At 55.0% G+C, this 19760-nt stretch overlaps 1 protein-coding gene across 3 annotated transcripts in view; it reads left to right on the forward strand.

The window, feature by feature from the left end:
- Ubiad1 (UbiA prenyltransferase domain containing 1) overlaps positions 1–19760 on the forward strand; it is an 82589-nt gene that overhangs the window by 5867 nt on the left and 56962 nt on the right. The window contains exons 2-3 of one of the 3 annotated variants that reach the window (XR_010042940.1): positions 4016–4594; positions 7739–18193. Coding sequence is in view for 1 of the 3 variants with exons in the window: in XM_003471430.5 (XP_003471478.1) it covers positions 4016–4503 (488 nt within the window). In the remaining 2 variants the exon portion in view is untranslated. Of the gene's footprint in view, positions 1–4015; positions 6401–7738; positions 18194–19760 lie in introns of those variants that run through there. The other 2 variants (XR_010042939.1, XM_003471430.5) reach the window with 2 other exon arrangements.

The following is a 19760-nucleotide window of genomic DNA, read 5'->3' on the forward strand; positions in this document are numbered from 1 at the left end:
AGGGTGCACCCCCAGTGACTGGAAGACCTACTGCGCCCCTCATACTGAAGGCTGGGACCCCGGCACCCTCTCTGTGTAGGTGACATTCGCACTAAGACTTGAAGGATAGGGAACTGGTCCTTCGGTAGAATTCGAAGCTAACTGTGGCGCTGAGTCCTTTGGGTTGAAGGGCCAACAAATGCAGATGTCCTGGGGAGGGGAGGGCTTGGCATGGTCTGGATCCAGAGGCCGCGAGAGCCCCTGGGATAGGACTGAGAGGGCGCAGGGGCGGATCGTTCCCATCAGCCGGCTCCTGCCGGCTCCTCCCTACTCCCCAGCCAACAAGGCTGTCTGTGGACCTCTTTTCTTTGTCTCCCCTTATTCTCTTGGCAGTGTTAGCCAGTCTCGGGGCTTCAGATTATTAAGTTGGCAACCCTCAAAGTCCAGACCCATCCAACTTGGTTTTGCGGGGAGGGAGCCAGGTCGGAAGCCGAGACTTGTGCTTACGGCGCACGAGCTTTGCCACTGAGTGTTCGCCTATCCAGCCCTTACCCACCTTTCTACTTGGTAACTTCTAGAGGTTTCGAAGGCACCTCAGGCTTACACAACTCAGGTCACATTCCGGATCTTCTGCCCCCACACTCCTGCCCTGTTCATGGCTTTCCCATTTCTTTCAGTGCTGGGGATCAGACTCGGCGCCCTGAGCATGCCAGGCAGGCCCTCTACCGCTGAGGTAGAGGTACCCTTTGCTCCCCCTTTGCTCTACCGCTGAGCCTCACCCCAGCCACTGCCTCCTTCTAGTTCTTCAAACCCAGAGTCAGCCTCCTCCTGGGGTCTTCTCACGCTCACCCCGCTCAGCAGCAAATCCTGCTTTCCTTCGGAGTACCTTCGGGACCCCTGACTGCGTCTGTTTGGAAGGCTCTTGCCCCGTCTGGCTGGAGGCTTCACTCTGACTTCTTCCCCCTTTGCTCAGGTGCCACCTGTGCCATGAGGCCTCGCCCTCTCCCTTGCTGGCATCACACGCCTTCCCCTGCATCCTTCCACCCTGTCCCGCTCCTCTTCTCTGCTTTATTTTCTGCACAGCACAGACTGCCCTCTGCTGCACCTGTGCCGGGTAAAAGGGCGGTGATTTGGGCAGTGATTGCCCGAGCCCTGAGCTCCCTGTGCTCAGGGATGCTTCTCTCTTTGTTCTCAGCTGACCCCGCAGTGCCCAGGCAGTGGCTGGTCGGTGGTGGTTCAAATACTCACGAATGAACACACTGGAAATGTGAAGCAGAGCAGCGATACACTCACATCTAGCTTCCGCGTGGATTCGTTACGCCTGTTCTAGAACATCGTACAGATGGAACTGTTTGCTGAGTGCCATATTTATTTCCCTCCAAACGCTTATGTCTGGCTTCCTTTGCACAGCATGATGTTTTCAAAACGTATCAAGTTGTTATGTGTGTCAGTAACTCCTTTTTACTGCTGAATAGCACTCCGTTGATGAATATACCACATTTTATTCTCCCGTGCAGGGACCTGTGTGTAGTTTGGCTATTTCTCTTGGGTCAATGCCTAGAAATGGAGCTGTCAGGGCACAGGATAGGTGATATTTCATTTTCTGCGAAACTGCCAGACCATTTTTGGAAGTGGTGATACTATTTCACATTCCCACCAGCAATAAATGAGCGTTCCAGTGGCTCCGCATCCTTGCCAACGCTTTGATTTATGTCTTCGCAGATTAATTCTGGCTGCTGTGTGGATGAGAGGCTGAGTGTTTCACCGAGCTGCTCATTCAGAAAATGGTGTTAAGGGGTTGGTATGTCTGGAAGGAAACTCCTGTGTGGAATGGGAAAGAAATTCACATATATGTTATATACACACATATATATGTTTTAAAAATTTATTTTTGGTACTGGGGATTGAGCCCCAGGCTTTCAAACTGATCTATATCTCTGGCCTTTTTTTTTTTTTTCATGTTGAGGCAAAATTGAGCTAAAGTGTCCTGGCTGGGCTTTAACTTGCAATCCTCCTACCTCAACCTTCCAAAATGCTAGGATTATAGCATCAAAAGAATGATAGAGCCCTTGGGGAGAGAGCTGTGTACCACCATGCCCTGTCCAGCCACATTTGTTTCGTTTTGTTCTGAGACAGAGTCTCGCTATGTAGTTCAGACTGGCTGAACTTACTATGTAGCCCAGGCTGACCTTGAACTCAGGATGACTCTCCTGCCTCAGCCTCGTGAGTACTGGAATTACAGCGTGGGCCAGCAGTAAGGCTAGGCTGCATTTCTGAATCACTTAGGTGGGCCGGGGGTTTAGCTCAGCGGCATAAGCACCTGAGTTCAATCCCAGGTACAAAAGAAAAAAGAAAAAAAAGAAACTGAATCACTTAGGCAACAGCTCTCTCCCCAAGGGCTTTTATTTTCTTTTTTTTCCCAGTGCCAGATAATCTCAAGAAGGTCATCAAATCTTTGTCTCCTTGAGTGCGTTTATGCTTGTTTTGGCATAGGACCTATTTAAGGTGGGGACCTGCATCTCTGTCCCACTTCACTGAAGCCAGTTTTTTGCAGTGATAAGAAGAGGTGTTCTTGGAGGATCTAGCCAAAGGTCAAGGCTGTCTTGTGTGTGTTTGCTTCCACACCAGAGCTCTGACTTTGGCTTGGGGAGTAGGAAATAAGCCAAAGAAGGGCAGCAGCTTGTTGTGGAGCTTGCTAGAACTGGCTGGGCGTATTCTGGCTGGAATCGTCACTGGGCAGGGAGTCCCCTACACGAGGGCCATATTGCAAGGGATTTCATTTTACTAATTCAAACCTGGAGCTGGCGTCCACTTGGAGAAACTTCCTGCTGAAGGCAGGTTGTCAGACAGCCAGGTGATGGTGAGCTGGGGGCTCAAGGCATAGGCCTCGCTCGCTGGCGTTTGGGGAGATTGGAGGCCGTGCCAGTGGTGCCCTTCTTGTGGATGCTTCTTTCTGAAGAAGCCAGCGGGGTCTTTTCAGTTCAGTGCACCTGGCTGCTACTGGGCAGGTAAACCTGGCCTCAGTCTTGGTCCTTGGCTCCTGTGATTTTTCAGACCGTTGTCACTATTTTAGAGTGATTAAAATGTGACTGGTCGGGGCTGAGGATTTAGCTCAGCGGCATACGTGCCTGCCTTGGAAGCAGGCAGTCGTAAGTTCGATCCCTGGTACCGTAAAAAGGAAAAAGACAAAAAAAAAAAAAAAAGATGTGACTGGTCACCTGAGAGCGCTCTTTGTGTTTGAACCCTGAGGCACCTTGTGGAACCCTTGTTTGAACCCTAGGCACCTCCTGTTGGGGGGCACCTCTCACCTATCCTGCCCGGAAACCATTCAGGAGAGGGTGTCTTCCGGGCATCCAGTGCCCTGACTTGGACTTGCGAACTGACTGAGGCAGGATGGCGTGGCTTTGGGAACAGAAGGCAGCAGCAGGTTTGAAAGATGTGGGCTGGACAGGTTTTGAAGGAAGGCAGCGGGCAGGAGTGGATGTCAGGGCTGGCTTCATCTAAACTTCCTGGGAACCAAGAGGGCAAGTGTGCTCATTTGCTGGCCTGGCTGTTTTACTCATACATGGGTGAAAGTTTCTTTACGTGGCGTTCAGGGACCTTGAACTGTCCCTACGATTCACTGGGGGTGTAGAGGAGGGGTGGGAAGGGGGCTGGGTGGACACCCCGTGGAGGGCGGATCTGACCGAGTCTCACAGGCTGGAGAAAGGGGAATTCAGGACTGGGTTGCAGGGCCTTTTTGCTCCACTGAACTGGGTGATGGGAGCCAGTGGGCTTTGCTGCGGAAGTTTGTTTTGGGTCCCAGTAGGCAGGCACTGGTGGGTGTGAATCCGCGCAGGTGGATTCTGAGACCTAACCGGGTTTCTCTCAGTCCTGGTGTCACTGGGGGCAAAGTCAGAGTTTGCGCTGGGGGACCGGATGAGTGCCTGCCACCCTCGCAGTCTGCGCCTGCCAGATGTGGCCCATCTTTGCTGCTGAGCAGCCCCCCATTTCAGCCATTGCTCTCACACCCCCTCTCTGGGTTTTCTGGCCGCAGGCATTGGATTCAAGTATGTGGCCCTGGGAGACCTCGTCATCCTCATCACTTTTGGCCCGCTGGCCGTGATGTTCGCCTACGCTGTCCAGGTGGGGTCGCTGGCAGTCTTCCCTCTGGTCTATGCCATCCCCCTGGCCCTCAGCACCGAGGCAATCCTCCATTCCAACAACTCCAGGGACATGGAGTCCGACCGGGAGGCCGGCATCGTCACGCTGGCCATCCTCATTGGCCCCACCTGCTCCTACGTGCTCTACAACACCCTGCTCTTCCTGCCCTACCTGATCTTCAGCATCCTGGCCACACACTGCAGTATCAGTCTGGCGCTGCCCCTGCTCACCATCCCCATGGCCTTCTCCCTGGAGAGGCAGTTCCGCAGCCAGGCCTTCAACAAACTGCCCCAGAGGACGGCCAAGCTTAACCTCCTACTGGGCCTTTTCTACGTCTTTGGCATCATCCTGGCCCCGGCGGGCAGTCTGCCCAAGCTCTGAGGGCACCGGCAGCTCCCTGCGTAGCAGCACTCCCCGCCTCCCTGGACTGAACTGAAGCCAGAGCTCCCATGAGGGAATGTGACGTGGCAGGGTGAGTCCCGTGGGCGCGAATCCTGCCTTTTATATTATTATTATGTTCTCTTTTTTTGGTACTGGGGATTGAACTCACAACCTCGCGTTTGCCAGGCAGAGGTTGAGCCGCTGAGCTGTATCCCCAGCCCCATTATTGTGTTCTTCAAGATCATCTGCTCTATTTCTGTTTTTCCATGATACGAAGAATCTTGAAACCACTCTGCAACCAGAAGGAACTGGATGCACGGGCCTCGTTTTATTTCTAATTTCCACTAGAGGGTGTTGTCAGGCCACTTTAGAGTGGAGTGGCCCCAGTGCCTGCTTGTTCCAGGCAGAATGTCTGGGGACTGTCCTCAAGTGTCACAGAGGAGCCACCAGTTGGCCTCCTGTTCTGAAGGAGCCATAGCGCGGTGTCATCCTGATGTTTTGGCCGAGTGGGCAAAAGTGGTCCTTGGTCCTGGGCCCCGTTACTCAGCACGGTGCCCTGGCAGATGCCGCCCCGAGAGGAAGCACCGGGCTTCTGCCGAGTTGTGATTCGGACCCCTGTGCCCTGCCTCTCCTTGCCCTTTTGCCGCAGTTGAGTGTCAGGTCACCCTGGGAGGAAGAAAACCCCACCCTGGAGGCAGCTGAGAGGACCACTTGCTTTTGGGTAGAAATGAGCGGAGGAGCGGTCTTCTGTTTGTGGGATCCGCTAGGCTGACGAGAAGCAGCCCGGCCCTTTCAGTAACGGTCAGGAGCCCCGAAGTCACAGGGGCACTGCTGTCCTCGAGGCCGCTTACAGTCCACAGGGCCGTTTCCTCCCAGCCGCCTGTCCTGGTGCTCCCCTCTGTCCACCCTGCGCCTGTGTCCCTCTGCCCTGTTCCCACGTGTGCTTCCTGTCATGGACACATCCACTTCCCACAGAGCCACCGAGTGGGCAGTGCAGAAACCCGGGGACGTACCAGCCAGGGCGACAGCCCCGCCAGTGGAGAAACCATAGTTGGCCTTGGAAACGGCCGTGCAGTATGGGCTGTGCCCTCGCTGGGCTGTGCCTTATGTGGACAGCTGAAGCCCTCGGCGAGGCTACACCCCGTGGGCGCAGCCTTGAGCGCACTGCTTTCCTCTGTGACGTCTGGGCTCCGACGGCTCAGCTGCTTGTGGCCCAGGACTGAACAGATGGTGTGATCGCCCTCCGTCTACTTCCTGTTGTGAGTGGCCGTCCCGGGGCGTGTTTCAAGGTCTTGGCCCACAGAACATGACATAAGAGCTCATTATTAGTCCTTCGTGTTCACGCCCCTTATGATTTGGCTCCTCAAGTTAGAACTGGTCAGCTTAACCTGAGAAAAGCAGTTGGAAATTACAAAAATTCCTCTAAATTGGAGTAATTTGTCCACCAGAGAGCAAGGCTCCGGGAATGATATTCAGAGCCCTGAAACCAAGTAAAGAAGACCAAACCTCCTGTCCTGCCCTTCTTCTGGCACCACTGCTCTTTCCTGCCAGGCTCGTGGCTCTTTGGTGCTCACGGGGGTCCTGCCTCTGGCCTCTGCTGGGAGCTGGCCACTCTCCTGTGGGGCTCGCCTGGAGGCTGGCCGAGCAGGGCCTCCCGCGTCCACTAGCCAGGCCTCCTCGAGGCTGCTTCCCTCAGAATCACCAGTCAGCGGCTACACGGGCTCCTGTGCAAATTTTAATGCGTATTTTTATATGAAATGATTCCAAAGGCCATATTTGATGCCAGGTTTTATATACAGGACACCATGATTTGTATTAGACCTCTGATTTCATGATTTCATGAAGGTTTTCTGTAGACTTGTTAATTAAAATATATATAAATACATATATATCATCAGTGGTCTGGTTTCCAGTTCTTCTTTGCTTCCCTCCTCTTGTGGTCGGATTGTGAACTCCGATGCATAAACCCACAGGACACTAGGGCAAGGACACCTGGCCATTCTGTGTGGGAGAGAGGTGCCTGAGCTCTGGTGATGGACTTGGGTATGGCTCGGCCGGATTTGAAGGCCTTTAGGAAGGCCACTCAGAGGCAGGCAGCGTCAGGCCACCTTGGCCTCTTTTCCTTCTTCCTGCCTGTGTTTTTCTTTCTTCTGATAGGGTCACTGTGCTGATAGATTGAGAACAAGGAGCAGATTGAGTACATCTGAGTTTCGGCTGGGCGCCTGACAGTATGTCCTTACGAACAGGGCAGAGATCTGTGGCGTGGATAGCAGTCCTTAGATAAATCCCCGGAGATGAATGAGCTGTGGCAGAGTGACAGCCAGCGAGGCAGGGAGCCTCCAGGCACGCAGGAGCTCTGCCCTCTGCCCTTGGCCAAGTGAGATTCGGCACCTTTTATTAAGGATGGGAATGAGGCAGCCCCAATTGCAGGCTTCATGAACCTTGGAGGAAGAGCTTATAAAATGACTGGCAATTAGGACGCTCATAAATCAGAAGGCTGCTTTGACAGGTCAGAGGGAAACAGCGAGCAGGAATAAATATAAAGTGGTATTCTTATGTTTCCAAAATCAGCAGTGTGCTTGAGAGGGGAGCCACTGGGGCTGGGGATTTAGCTCAGCGGCATAAGCACCTGCCTTGCAAGCAGGCGGTCGTGAGTATGGTCTCCGGTAATGGAAAAAAGAGGGGAGCTACTACTATGTGTGACAGCTCACTTTCTTTTCTCTGTCTGTCTGTCTGTTTGTCTCTCTCTCTCTTTTTGAGACAGGGTCTGGCTCTGTAGCCCAGGCTGGCCTTGAACTCACAATCCTATCAGCCTCCCAAGTACTGGGATTACCAGCATGCACTACCACACCTGGCTGTGTTCTTTTATTTCTGGAGTCAAATTTATTTGGCTGCTTTCTGGGGAGTCACTAGACATTAACCCTGCATCACCTTTTGGGTGTCCTCCCACCCCTCTGCTGTCCCCCAGGATCTGGGCTTCTGGGTCCAGAGGCCAGGGGTTTGGGCTGGGCTCTTGTTCCTTGCATTCATCACCTGGGATCTGCCCTTGTCTGACACTGCTGCCCTTGAAGGGTTCAGAAGGCCCCCTCCTGCTGACAGATGCTGTGGGCCTGCAGGGCACCTGTCCCTGCCACCCCCTTTTTTCTCTGTCAGTCCTAGCGAACTGCTCTTTGCTCTGTGATCGCCCCCACCTACCTCTCCTATTTAAAGCGTTACCTTTCTTCTCTACCCTTAGCTGTTCCTTTGCACAAAATCCCACCCAGAGGACACTGGAAGCCCACTGCTGGCCTCTTCACCACCCGGAGGGGAAAGAAGTCGTGGACACATCACACTAAATGGTCATCTTCCTGACTTCTCTGTTCCTTCTGTGCTAACACCAGAACCTTGTCTCTGCCTGGCCCATAGCTCAGCTGGAGGCCATAATGACCCCTATGAAGGTTAATGTCATCTGAGGCAGGTGAATAGGAGATCTGTGCGGAACAAGCATCCCCACACATGGGCTAGGAAGGGGCTGGTCCTGGGCACCCGCCTCCTGCTTTTCCTGTTTCTGGACAAAGTCAATCAAGAACACACCATGGATAGGATGTACTCGGACTTCAGGAAGGCGTTTAGTAATACGGTGAAATGCGGAATGGGTGAAAATACAATTAGGGGCGATGATTTCTACGTGTGCGAGTGTGCGTGTGCATATGCAGGTTGCTCTGGGAACAGTTGCAGCAGAGATTTTACATTTCTCAGTGTGGGAATCACATTTCGAAGATGCGATTAGCAGGCTGGATCTTGTCCAGAAAGCCGTTGGCAGACTGTGGGGCGCATTAGACCACGTCTGCATGGAAAGCAGATCCACAAAAGAGCCGTCTTGGGTAGAAAAGGATTGGGTTCTGTGCGTATGTGTGTGTGATTTCAAAGACAAAATATAGACGCAATAGATAAAAGTTACGTGGCCCCAGTTTAAGCTCTGGGTCAGGAAGAACAACATCCCGGTAGGTGGTGAGTTCCCAGGAACTGGGGCAGCGTCCTTGTCAGAGCACTGAAGGGAAGAGTCACAGTGGTTGTGCTTGGATGAAAAGACCGTGAAGGGTCATCCAGTCCTTCATGCAGTTGTTCTGTTTGTTCTCAGAGCTGCCCATAGGGGACAGGAGGACACAATACCAGCGGCTTGTTGACATTCCTTCCCCTGGGTTTCAGATTGCTGTCTGCTCCTTTCCACGGGGCATAGCTGCCACTGATACTCCTTTCTTGGTTAAAAAAAAAAAATTATATATATATATGAACAAACACACACGCACGTGCTCACACATTCCCGGTTGATTCCGCCCTCCAGAGCCCTTGGAGTGAGGTGGATGACAGCTCCTTCCCCAGGCCTGCCACCACTCCGCTGCTAATGGACTGTCAGCTTCTTTCATTACCGGCTCCAGACTGCGCAGGCTGGTGTAACAGTAGTGCCTCTGGCCAGAACCTGCGCTTGGGTCTCAGCCAGTTGACATTTGCAATTTGCCCTTTTTCAAATTGGGACAGTCCTCCCGTGGAGAGCCACTAAGCCAGGAGGCCACATAGTGGGGTAAACTCAGCCGGTGACCGGGGCTGAGCCTGGGCTCCTCAGGAAGCTCACAGACCATGGGGGACCTGTGGGAGCTCTGCTTGGGCACTGTGAGGGGCTTGGTCATGGGCTCCCAATCAGGCCTGGGGGTGGGAGGTGGCAGGAAGTTGGCCTGGGCCTGGGCTTGATGAGTTTGCATGGGGTGTGATTCAAGGGAGTGCCCCAGAGTCCACACTCCTGGGCTCCTGCCGCTGGCATCACTCCCTCAGGAGGACTCGGAATTGCCCACCGAGGAGCCACAAGTGGGTTTAACTGGAAAGGGATGTCGGCGGCACAGTGTGTGTTCTGTGTCTGTTCCTCGGTGTGTTTATTGTGGTTTCCCTCAGCGGGCGGGAGGGAGGGCTGCAGTAGCAAACATGCTCTGCTTCCCATGGGATCTCAGCACTGGCGCAGTCCCTCTGTGACTGAGCCCTCGGCTGCTGCTAAGTGACTCAGTGGCATGGGAGTGGCTCGGATCCGTGGGGCTCCTGAGGGGGTGAGAGCTCGGCTGACGCTTCACATGGCTGGTGGCCCTGAGCAGTCAGGACGAGTGATTCCACTTGGGATCTTAAGATTTTTCTGAGATCCTGTGCCCATTCCTGGTACTCGGAAGCCTCTAAATAATTAAGTATTGGATGAATGACACAGTGACAGTCATAAAGATGTCGTTCATCGCCTGCTCACCGTGTGCCAGGCACTGTTGTAAAGTTTAAGTACATTCTTTTAATGCTCATAGTGACCCCATGAATAGGGTAATGAGGTGTCTTTTTGAAAGACAGGAAGCTGAGGATCAGGGAGAGATTAATCTCATCCAGGGACTCCCTGGTAGTAAGCGACACAACCGTGCCTCAAATTTGGGCCTGTTTCAGTGCGAGTTCTGCTTCTCGGGTCAGTGCTTTGTGCATTTTGCCATGCAGTGCCTTGCACACGATGACTCGATCTGTTGGTCCATCCTTGGGAGTGGGAGGGCTCAAGGCGCGTGCCCAAGGGGGGCTTCAGAAGAATCAAAAGCCCTGCATGGCCTCACAGTCAGCTAAGGCTCTCAGAAGGCAAGGCTCCTAGAGTTGCTCCCAAATGTGTGGCTGCCCACTATGGCCTCAAGGTGGCCCAGGACCTGGCCTGGGGACAAGGTTCCATTAGGGTGGGCCAGCTGCCTCCTGGCTGGCACCTTCCAAGGTGGGAAATGGGAACCTGAGATCTGGTGGAAGAGGCCTGCAGGTGGGAGGAGAGGGAGTGTCGTAAGGCCCCTGTGCCATTTTCTGTCCTAACTCTGCTCTGCTGCATCCCAGTGTTCAAAGTGAGCTCCCCCATCTCTGTGGCCTGCTCCCCCAACCCAGGAGACCAGCTGTAGGGGGCTCCTGAAGCACCGTTGTCTGACCTGCTCTGGCTGTGGGGCTGAAGTCCCCAGTCAGTCTGCCCATCTTGGGCTGTGGACACTGCTGCCCACCCACAGTGACAGAGAGGCAGGTGTGTCCTCGGGTTACAGGTGTACCCCGTCCTCGTCTGCCTGCCTTTGGGAGCCTCTTCTCTTCCAGGTCTGGCCCAGTCACCAGATCCCAGGGCCGTACCACAGTGTGGGTGGGGCAGCCCAGCCTGACTCCTAGCAACTGGTCGGCAGCTCTGTCCAGGTGAAAGCCTGTGCACTGGGGGATACTGGACAGAGCCACTTCCCACCTTCAGTGTGAGCAGGACCTGGAGCTGGTTCTCATGTGAGTGCTGGGGACACTGAGACTCCCCCATGGGTTGCTGGGGACTTGGAATAAGAGAGAGGACTCGGGTGCGTGTCAGATGGAGAATAAGCACCAGCAGCCTCCGTGTGTTGAGGGTGGGTGGAGACAGGAAGGCTTCCAGGAAGAGGTGACAGCAGGGATCGAGGATTCCAGGAAGAAGTGGCCACGGGGGTGATGGTTCCGCTGGAAACCAAGGTGCTGGTGGGCCCCTGTCCCTGACCACCCCGCTGGAGAAAGCCCTGACTGCTGCCTGAGAGACAGCCAGAGCACTGAGGCAGGTGTGCCAAGGGCATTCCTGCCCCTCCAAGGTCAGAGCCTGGTAAGAATCAGCACCCTGATGCATCCTTGCTGAGGAACAAACAGGAGGGGCTGGCAGGGCTGCCCATACCTAATCCAGATGAACGGCCTGGGAGCTGAGGCCCAGGGAGCGCTGACGGGCGGCAGAGGTGCTGAGCCCTCAGCTCCCGCTGGTCAGAGGAGTCCCTGCGCCATGTGCACTGAGGCCAAGGGGAGCGTGGCTTAGGGGCTGCCATCACCCAGGGGCTTCTGGCTGGGAGCCTGCTGCATCCCAGGAAGACTTGAGGTGCACCGCATGGACCCCACCTGAGCAAGCAGAGAGGGGCTACCCAATGCCATCCAGAGCTGAGGGAGAGGCACAGAGGGCTGCCTATGCGTGTGTGTGTGTGTGTGTGTGTGTGTGTGTGTGTGTGTGTGTGTGTGTAAGTGATTGGTTTCTCTATGCTCCAGTGTTCAGACCCAGATGAGTCACTCCCTGTGACTGTCACCTAGCCTTTGATCTCCCCAGCGCCATTGTGTGAGGCTGCAAAATCAATCACAGGTTCACTGTGCAAGTATGTTATGGGCCCTCGACCAGGCTCTGAGGCATAAATGGTGACCAAGACCTGGCCCTGTTTCCAGGGAAAGACAGACAAGCAGGCACTCACTGTCTAGTGGGCTCCAGGAGCTTGATTGTCGAAGAGCAGAGAGCTTGGGCTTAGTTTATGGGACCTCCCTAAGCTCTGGCTCCTCCTGTGTGCCTTGCGGGGTAATTCTGAGGTTTAAATGACATAGCTAGATGTGGTGACACATGCTTGTAATCCCAGCCCTCGGGAAGCTGAGGCAGGGGGATTGCCATGAGCTCAAGGCCATTCTGGGCTACATAGAGAGACTTTATCTCAGGAAAACAAAAAAGAATCCCTTCTTTTCTCTTCTTGCTGATGGATGTGTTAGAATGCAACTATTTTTGTATAACTTCAGACTTCCCTACTAAAGGGCAGAGGATCAGGGTTGAGATGAGATGTTCCATACCGTTCTTAGCACAGGGCCTGGTATCTTCATTCATGCAGGCAACGAAGATTTACTGAGCATCTGATAAGTAGCAGGAGCTGTGTTAAAAACTAAAAACACCCTGGGAGGCTAAAGCAGGAGGGTCACAAGTTGGAACCCAACATGGGCAGCGTAGAGGCTTAGCCAGATCCTGCCTCAAAAGATTAAAAAAAAGACTGGGATGTAGCTCGGTGTGACAGCCCTGGGTTCAGTCCCTGGTCCTACAAAGACAGCAAAACCAACAAGAAGGTGCCGTCACCGTGGAGCTCATCAGATAGTGAGGGAGACACAGAAGGAGAGAAACAACTATTTGTGTGGAGACTTGTGCTGCGGGTGGGATGTTTGGGGGCCCTGCATTCCTGTGGAACCCTGATCCTCCAGTGTGGTGACAGCAGGAGGTGGTGCCTTGGGTAGGGTTTGGGTCTGGCCCTCCAAAACAGAGCCCTCAACAATGAGATTCCCGGTGGATGCGTTTTGAAATTTTTAGTTTTTTTTTTTTCTTTTTATCCTTGTAATAAAATGGATTTGGGGGGGAAAGGGATTAGTAATAATAAATTAAAGAATGTGATTAGTGCTCCTAGTACACAAAAGACCTCAGGGGGCTGCCCTAACTCTGTCACCACACGGCCACAGGTGCCATCTATGAACCAGGAGAAAGTTAGCCCTCACCACACACCAAGCTGGCCTCAGGCGTGGACTTCCACTCAGGCAAGCTGGAGAAACACATTTCTGTTACGTGGAAGTCACCTGCAGGGTGCTGCCGGGTGTGTGGAAGCCTGGGGGGTCTGCTCCAGCACCGCCCCGGGTTACACGCAGAAATGGAAAGGCCGCTCATTTGGAGCCTTTCTTTCAGGAGAGCCAGGTCCATTTTTGCTGACTTTGGAGTCCCAGTTGGGTGACTTGAAAAGTTGGGGTGCTGGCCTTGGCCAGAGCTGGTCAAGGCGGCTTCTCATCAGATGCTCCTCGGGGGGCCTGATGGGGCAGGCGGTGAGGGAGGGGCCTAGGGGGTCTCTGGCTTCAGGGCAGCGTCTCCTTGGGTTGTGGTCAGAGTTCAACGCAGGAAAACCATCTAGAAAACCCCAGAAGTCCACTTCACCAGCGCTGTTGGTGTATTTTTAAAAACTCGTCCCTCTGCACGTGTGTGCCCAGGTATGTGTGTCCGTGTGGGCCTGCAGGTGCCCTGGCCCTGGCCCTGGCAGTGACCCTGGTCGGTGAGTAGACACTGAAAATCACCAGGACCCAAGGCAGCCAGCCACACCTTGTAAAACAATCTCAATGACCAGACAACCAATCTCCGTGCGGTTCCGGAGAGGATGAAAGGGAACCACAGGGGCCGGGAGGAAATGGTAGCTTAGGGGGCTCCCTGCAGGGAGGGAGGGCTGGGAGATCCAGGACCTTCTTTACCTTGGACAAGGACCGTCCTTTCCTCGGAGGGAGGTGGCGCCAGCGGGGTTGGGGAGTGGAGACAAGCTGATCCCTCAGGCGTGGCAGAGCGCCGTGTAATCTATGACCCCCTAGCCGGTGGCTGCGGCTGAGCAGACTCCGGGTCCCCAGGAGGCCCTGCCCGGGACCCAACTGCCCGCCCAGGGTGGGGGGTGACAGCAGCTCCCCCAGGCCGCCTGCACATTTTGATGACAGCCACTGTGCTGAGATCTGGGCACACTTGGGGTTCGCCGTCCCTTCTCTGTGGCTCTCTCTCAAGGCCGCCCCATGTCCTGGGACGTCTGTGTGTGGCTCGCATCACAGGCTGAGGAGTTAGGTAACTCCCTCAAGGTCTCGCAGTGCAGGGGCAGCTCCACCAAGACCGCTCGCTTCTCATTCCACACGCAGTGTCTGCGGGGTTAGAAGTCATTTTCATTTTCACCTTCATGTGAAGTGGGAAGGGGAGGCATGATGGATTTTTTTTAGAAAAAATCTCATTTTCGATCTAAATCTCTTAAAATGTGAAGGGAGCCCCAGCCACCGCCTCTTGCCATTGTCCTCTCCCGTTCTCTTCCCTCCTCCTGAATTCTGGGGTTCCCCAGCTACCCCTGCAGCCTGTCTCAGGAGGAGAGGAGGTCGGAAGGGGCCTAGTGGTCCCACCTCAGGGGTGCAGAGGAGAGACACTGGGAAGGAGGTTCCTGCAGGCCAGAGGGGGGAAGAGGAAGCCGGCTCCCCAAAGCTGCCAAGAGTCCCCAGTTCTGACAGCTCCACCACAGCCAGGGAAGACCAGAGGGTGCGGGGGCCATGGGCTTCCCGGGAGCCCTCCCACCCCGAGATGAGCCCTCTAGGAACCACGAAGAGCACCCTCCTCTACCAAGTACCTCACACCGGGGAGCAGGCGCTACGGAATATTCTACTCAGATAGAATTCTCATCTCCATCGTGGCTTTGACCCCCTCCCCGTGGGCTTTGGGTGCCGTGACGGTTCCTCAAAGCTCCTCAGAGGGACAAAGCTCCCATTCCCACAGAAAGGCGAAGACCTGTCCCTGCTGGAGTGAACTGCCCGGCTGGATCAAAGCTGTGGAAGCCACATCGAGGTGCTGACACTGGCTAATAAATCTGTCCCTTCGCTTCTGCTTTTGTCCCTGCTCAGTTCTTTGTCTGGAACATGAAGAACTGGGACAGTGACCCCCCCCCATACACACACACAACAGCAGCCTGTAGAAGAAGCCAGCTCAGCTGTCCCTGAGATCTGGAGTCAGCTTTAGGTGACAGCGGCTGTAGATGGAGTCACCTACAGAAGCCCACGCTGCAGTGGCTCACCACCCTTGTGCTCACCTCCTCTGCCATCTGGCCTGAACCAGGGTCACGAAAGTGGGTTGTCACCGCTGAGACTCACAGCAATTCCATGATGGAGCTTTAAGAACTCCCATTTTATAGATAAGGAAACTGAGGCTCTTTCAGCAAGTTAACACCTTGCCGTTTCCAGACACAGCAACCCAAGGCCACAGGGCTGGTGGCAGAGGAAACTGCTCTTCTGACTGCTGGCCCGGTCTCCTCCTAAACCAGCGTTCTGTGGTGTGGACCGGGGCCTGATAGGGGGTTGGAGCCTTGTGAAGGCAGGACTGAGGCTGGGGGACTTGTGGCTCCTGGTTCTTCCTGAAACCAGGGCTGGCCCTCCAGAGATAAAGATACAAGCCAGAGGCTGCCCGATCTGCCTGGGCTGGCAGGCGTGCTCAAGATTCTCCCGGGGTGAGGATGACCCGCTGTTGGGAGATAATCTCCCTGAGAACTGAGGAGTGCCAGTTGCTGCTGTCTGGGCTCCAGCGCTCCACCCCTAGATCAGCACTGTCACCAGCTTGTTGGAAAAACAGATGTTATTGTCCTCTGTTCCTGTCCCTTTGTCCCTCATAGGCGCTTAAGTGCAGGAAGAGGAAAGAAAAATGGAGATAGAACCTCGGCTCTTTCTGGAAGTGGGAGGGGAAGTGTGTGGGTCTGCAGGACTTGGGGCTTGGGACAGGGTGGGTACAGAGAGGACCCCCTCCTGCCCTGAGGGCTCCTGGCACAGCCGTGGGAGAGGCTGTCCTGTCTGGATGCATGTGGCTGGGGGACTTCAGATCGTCACCCAGATCGGACCCCAAGCTGACTTCAAGGGAGAGGTGCTGGTCCCTCTGGCCTTCCACCTGGACTCCTGGAGGATTGGAAGGGTGAAGGGCATTCATTCATTCATTCACTGACTAAGGACGATCAGTACCGACAGCAGGGTGGTGGTTTGCAGGTAGAAGCCTTTCCTGGAAAGACAGTCCATCCTCTTGCTTCAGGTCAGCATGGCTATGATTTAGTGGGAGCTGAGGCCGGCCTGCCCCTAAATAGCTTTGCATCAACCTGCCTCGGTCCCGAAGCGTCCACCATTAGTCAGCCTCGGAATGAAGGCACTGTATTTCCCAACAGTCCTTGCTAAAATACTAGCACATAACTAAGGAGGTTTTCACAGAGGGGGAAAAAAAATAAAAGAATCCGCCTGTCACCACGGGGGACAGAGGGTCAGGATCTGAAAGGGATGCTATGAAAGACGGGTACAATTTGACGGAAGAAAACTGAGCAACAGCTGGCCTGTGGGCCACTGCCCTGGCAGGGGGGCCTGAGGGGCCGTGAATGAGGGTCTTGGAGCTGTGCTTAGGGGGACCGGACTGGCTGCCCCCTCCTGCTTTGAGAGAGCAGGGTGAATACAGCTGGCAAAGAACGGGCCCAGCTTCCCTGGGCCTGGCTGGAGGGGTGTGTGTGTGTGCGCGCACACACACGTAACTGACCCTCAAAACTGTCCCCGGGTACCTCCCTGCGTAGCTCAGAGGGGCAGAAGGGCGGCCCAGCATCCTCCCTCACCCGCGCCCTGCTGCCGCGTCACCCCACACCCTGGCTGAGCTGGGGTAGCCCGGGAAGTATGCAGACCCCTGGTCAGGCGTTTCCCAGGCAGAAGGTGCCCTGGTCCACCTGGAGAATTCTGAGGGGTACAGGGGCCCCTGTCCAGCCTCCCTTTCCTTGAGGAGGTAACTACTGGGGGAGGAGCCCACCAGGCAGAGATGCCCTTGTAACCCCTCGCTGCTTAACATTCAGAAGCTGTTCCACCTTCACGTAGCGGAGTGCCTGAAAAAGTCACAGCACGAGGCACATTAGCATTCACCTTAAATGATTTCCATAAAGACAATTATTATGAGCTGTGATAATTCCAGAGGGCAGGCGGGCTTCGGACTGCCGGAGCCAAAGGGGTGAGGAGAGGTGGATCCCTGTGGCCCTCCCTCCTGCTCCAGGAAGCACTGCGGGAGCACTTGCTGTCCCCACCAGCAAGCCTGATGGCGCCATCCAACGACCTGCTCCACACTCCTGAGACACGAGGGCTTCCATAAAGGCCGGGAGAAAAGGGAAGGAGCCTGGCGAGGCGCCTACCAGCCTGGCTGAGCCCTGGGCGGCCCTGTCTTCTCCTCCGCTCTTGGTCACATCCACCCACACTTGTCCATTCATGGCTCTGTAGAACCGAGGGCTTTGACCAAGGTGGACATGCAAGGACAGGATGGGGGAGCCCGCAAGTCCACTCCCTTTACCCTTGCAGGGACTCCTTATCCAACAGCCCTGTGCTGGATCACAGCTTACATCTGGGGCCTGGGCCGCAGGCTTCTTAACACACACTCCCTGCACGTACCGTGTGCTGTGAGATTAATCCGAGGCATCAGGAGAGAGGGCAGTAGGGGCCCTCACTGGGGAGCTCAAGCAGGGGCTGTGGACACCGATTGAACAGGTACACGTGCTCGTGGAGGTTCACCAGAGGATACCCCTTCAGTCCGTGCACTCTGCTGGATGTACATGCCACCAAAATGCAAAGTTCACCCCGAAGCCCGCCGTGAAGCAGAGACAGCTCCTGCTGCTGAAATATCACTGACGCTGAACGAGCGCCCTGAGCATGGGCTGGCACGGACAGGAGAATCGTGGGTAGTCCGTGCTGCTTTCTACCTGGACCTGAGGTCAGCGTGTTCTGATCCCCTTTTCCTTCCTGCCCCTTAGCTCGCGGTTGGATGGGGTCACTGCGATAACATTTCCCTCCTGCTTGCATGAGAACCAAGAACAGTCTTGAAGAACAGAACCTCCCTGTCTGCATACGAAGGATCCAAAAAGAAACTGCCCAAGGCAGGAGGCCCCAGAATCCCAGGCTGGTTATCATGGTGCCCTGTTTGGAAGAGCCCCTGCCACTGGGTTCACTCCCCAGCCATGTGCTCTCAGCCTGCTCTTTTTGTATAGAGGTAAAGTCTCCTTCCCTGTCCATTGCACCCAGATTGGTCTTTTGACTTATTGTGATCAGCAAGAAACAGCAAAGGGGTTACTGCCGCAGCCTCTTGGGACTCCTGAGACTGCTGTGCCATGGACTGCCTGCCCCACCCCCCTAAAGGACGAGAAGCCATGTGAAGTGCAGACGAGCCACCCCCACGGCTCCCTGGACCCCCTGCCTTGACCCACATCAAACACTGCATGTAAGTGAAGCCGATTTGAGACCTTCAGCCACCCCAGCCACCAGCTGGCTTCAGTGAGCCCAGCCTAATGGCCCGTGGGTAGGACCTGGGGTAAATAAACTGTTGCCAACCTAAGCCTTTGAGTCTTGGGCGGCTGTCGTGCAGCAGTTGGTAACTGAGAGTTACCAGCACCCTCACCTGAGCACCCTGGGTCAGTGCCACCTCCCTGCAGGACAGGACTGTGCCTTTGAGGGCTCTGTCCGTTCTTCCTACCTGGAAGCCTGAGAAGCAACTTCCTTCCCAAGCTCTGTTTCTTTTGCTTGTCCCCACCAGTTTCCAGAGCTGGCATGGCAGTGCCCATTGCTCTTTATTAGTTTAATATATGTTGAAGCCTCCGAATAGATGGTGGGGCCCAGGTAGAGCAGATGAAATGTGCCTGAGTTCTGGGGATGATTGATAATGAGGAGGGACTGGAAAATCAATTGTGTTAATTCCTGGTCTGTCACTGGGGCTGAGAATTAATGAGAAAATCTGTCTAACTTAATGGTATTTACACATTATACAGAGTGTGATAAAACTGTCTCAGCTGCTCCCTGGCATTCCAATTACACAGGGCTGGCGTGGGCGGGGCGGGCAGGATGAGCAGTCCGGGACCTGGGCCGGGCGTCTGCAGCCGCGCTCTCCTGAGTGGGTCCTGGGCCTCTCGTGGATCTAACTGCCGTGGCTGGGTCCTGTGGGCTGGGCCGGTGGCAGTGTCTCAGAGGCTGGCGGAAGAGCACATTCCGAGCCCACTTCCAGGATAACAACTCTGGAAGCCAGGGCAGCTGGACCATGGCCAAGGAGGGCTCGAACTTATGTGTCGGGGAGTCCTTGGTTCGGGGACACAGATAATCCTCCTGACCCCCAGACCCCTACTCAGAGGGGTCAGTACCAACTTGGCCCCACAGCGTGTCCTCTGGACCAGCACCATGGGAGGCTGCCTTGAAAAAGCATCCCAGAAACTGCTGGAAGAATTTGCCTTGAGGCCTCAGGCTTGCTTCCTTGAAACCGCAGGCTGGATCTTGTCCTGAGCAGGGTCCGCAGAAAGGTGGTGTGACAGCCAGCCTTCAGGTGGCCCCAGACATACCCAGCTCCTGGCACTCACACCCTCATGTGGCCTCTCCTGCTGCACTGGCGATTTGGGTGCCCATGAAAGATCACAGAAATAACTGGGTGGCTTCGGGGGTAGGTCAGAAGGCAGTGGGCAGCTCTGTGGGTGAGCCCGATCCTGGGGAGCCCCATGTGGGGGACTAAGTAAGAGCTCCTGTCAGCAGGCAGCTCCTCGTGGATGGACCACCTTGCAGGCAGAGCCTGGGGCCCTGGCACCCCAAGGGCCCCTGAGCTGACCTGTGCCCAAGTTCCCGCCCTGTAGAAGTGTTAGTAGCTACAGTTGGGGGTCATTTGCTATGTGGAGGGAGGTGGGCGGGGCCAGGCGACCTCACCCTGCAGCGTGGCACTCCTGGAAGATACCTGGGTGTCTTCCTCCACTTCTGCAGCAGTTTCTATCTAAGCCCACTTCTGTGTTTTGTCCCTTCTTGCTCTTCCTCCTCTGTGCCTTACCTGTGCTGCTTGTTCTGCTGGGAATGCCCTTCACCGCTTCCCCCTCTGTGTCTGTTCTTCCTGATATGAACTCCTATTCAGTCTTCAGGATCCACCTCAAACA

The sequence above is a fragment of the Cavia porcellus genome, unplaced genomic scaffold, assembly GCF_034190915.1.
Source record: "Cavia porcellus strain 051 isolate PalLab524CR breed Dunkin Hartley unplaced genomic scaffold, mCavPor4.1 scaffold_25, whole genome shotgun sequence".
NCBI classification, from domain to species: Eukaryota; Metazoa; Chordata; class Mammalia; order Rodentia; family Caviidae; genus Cavia; species Cavia porcellus.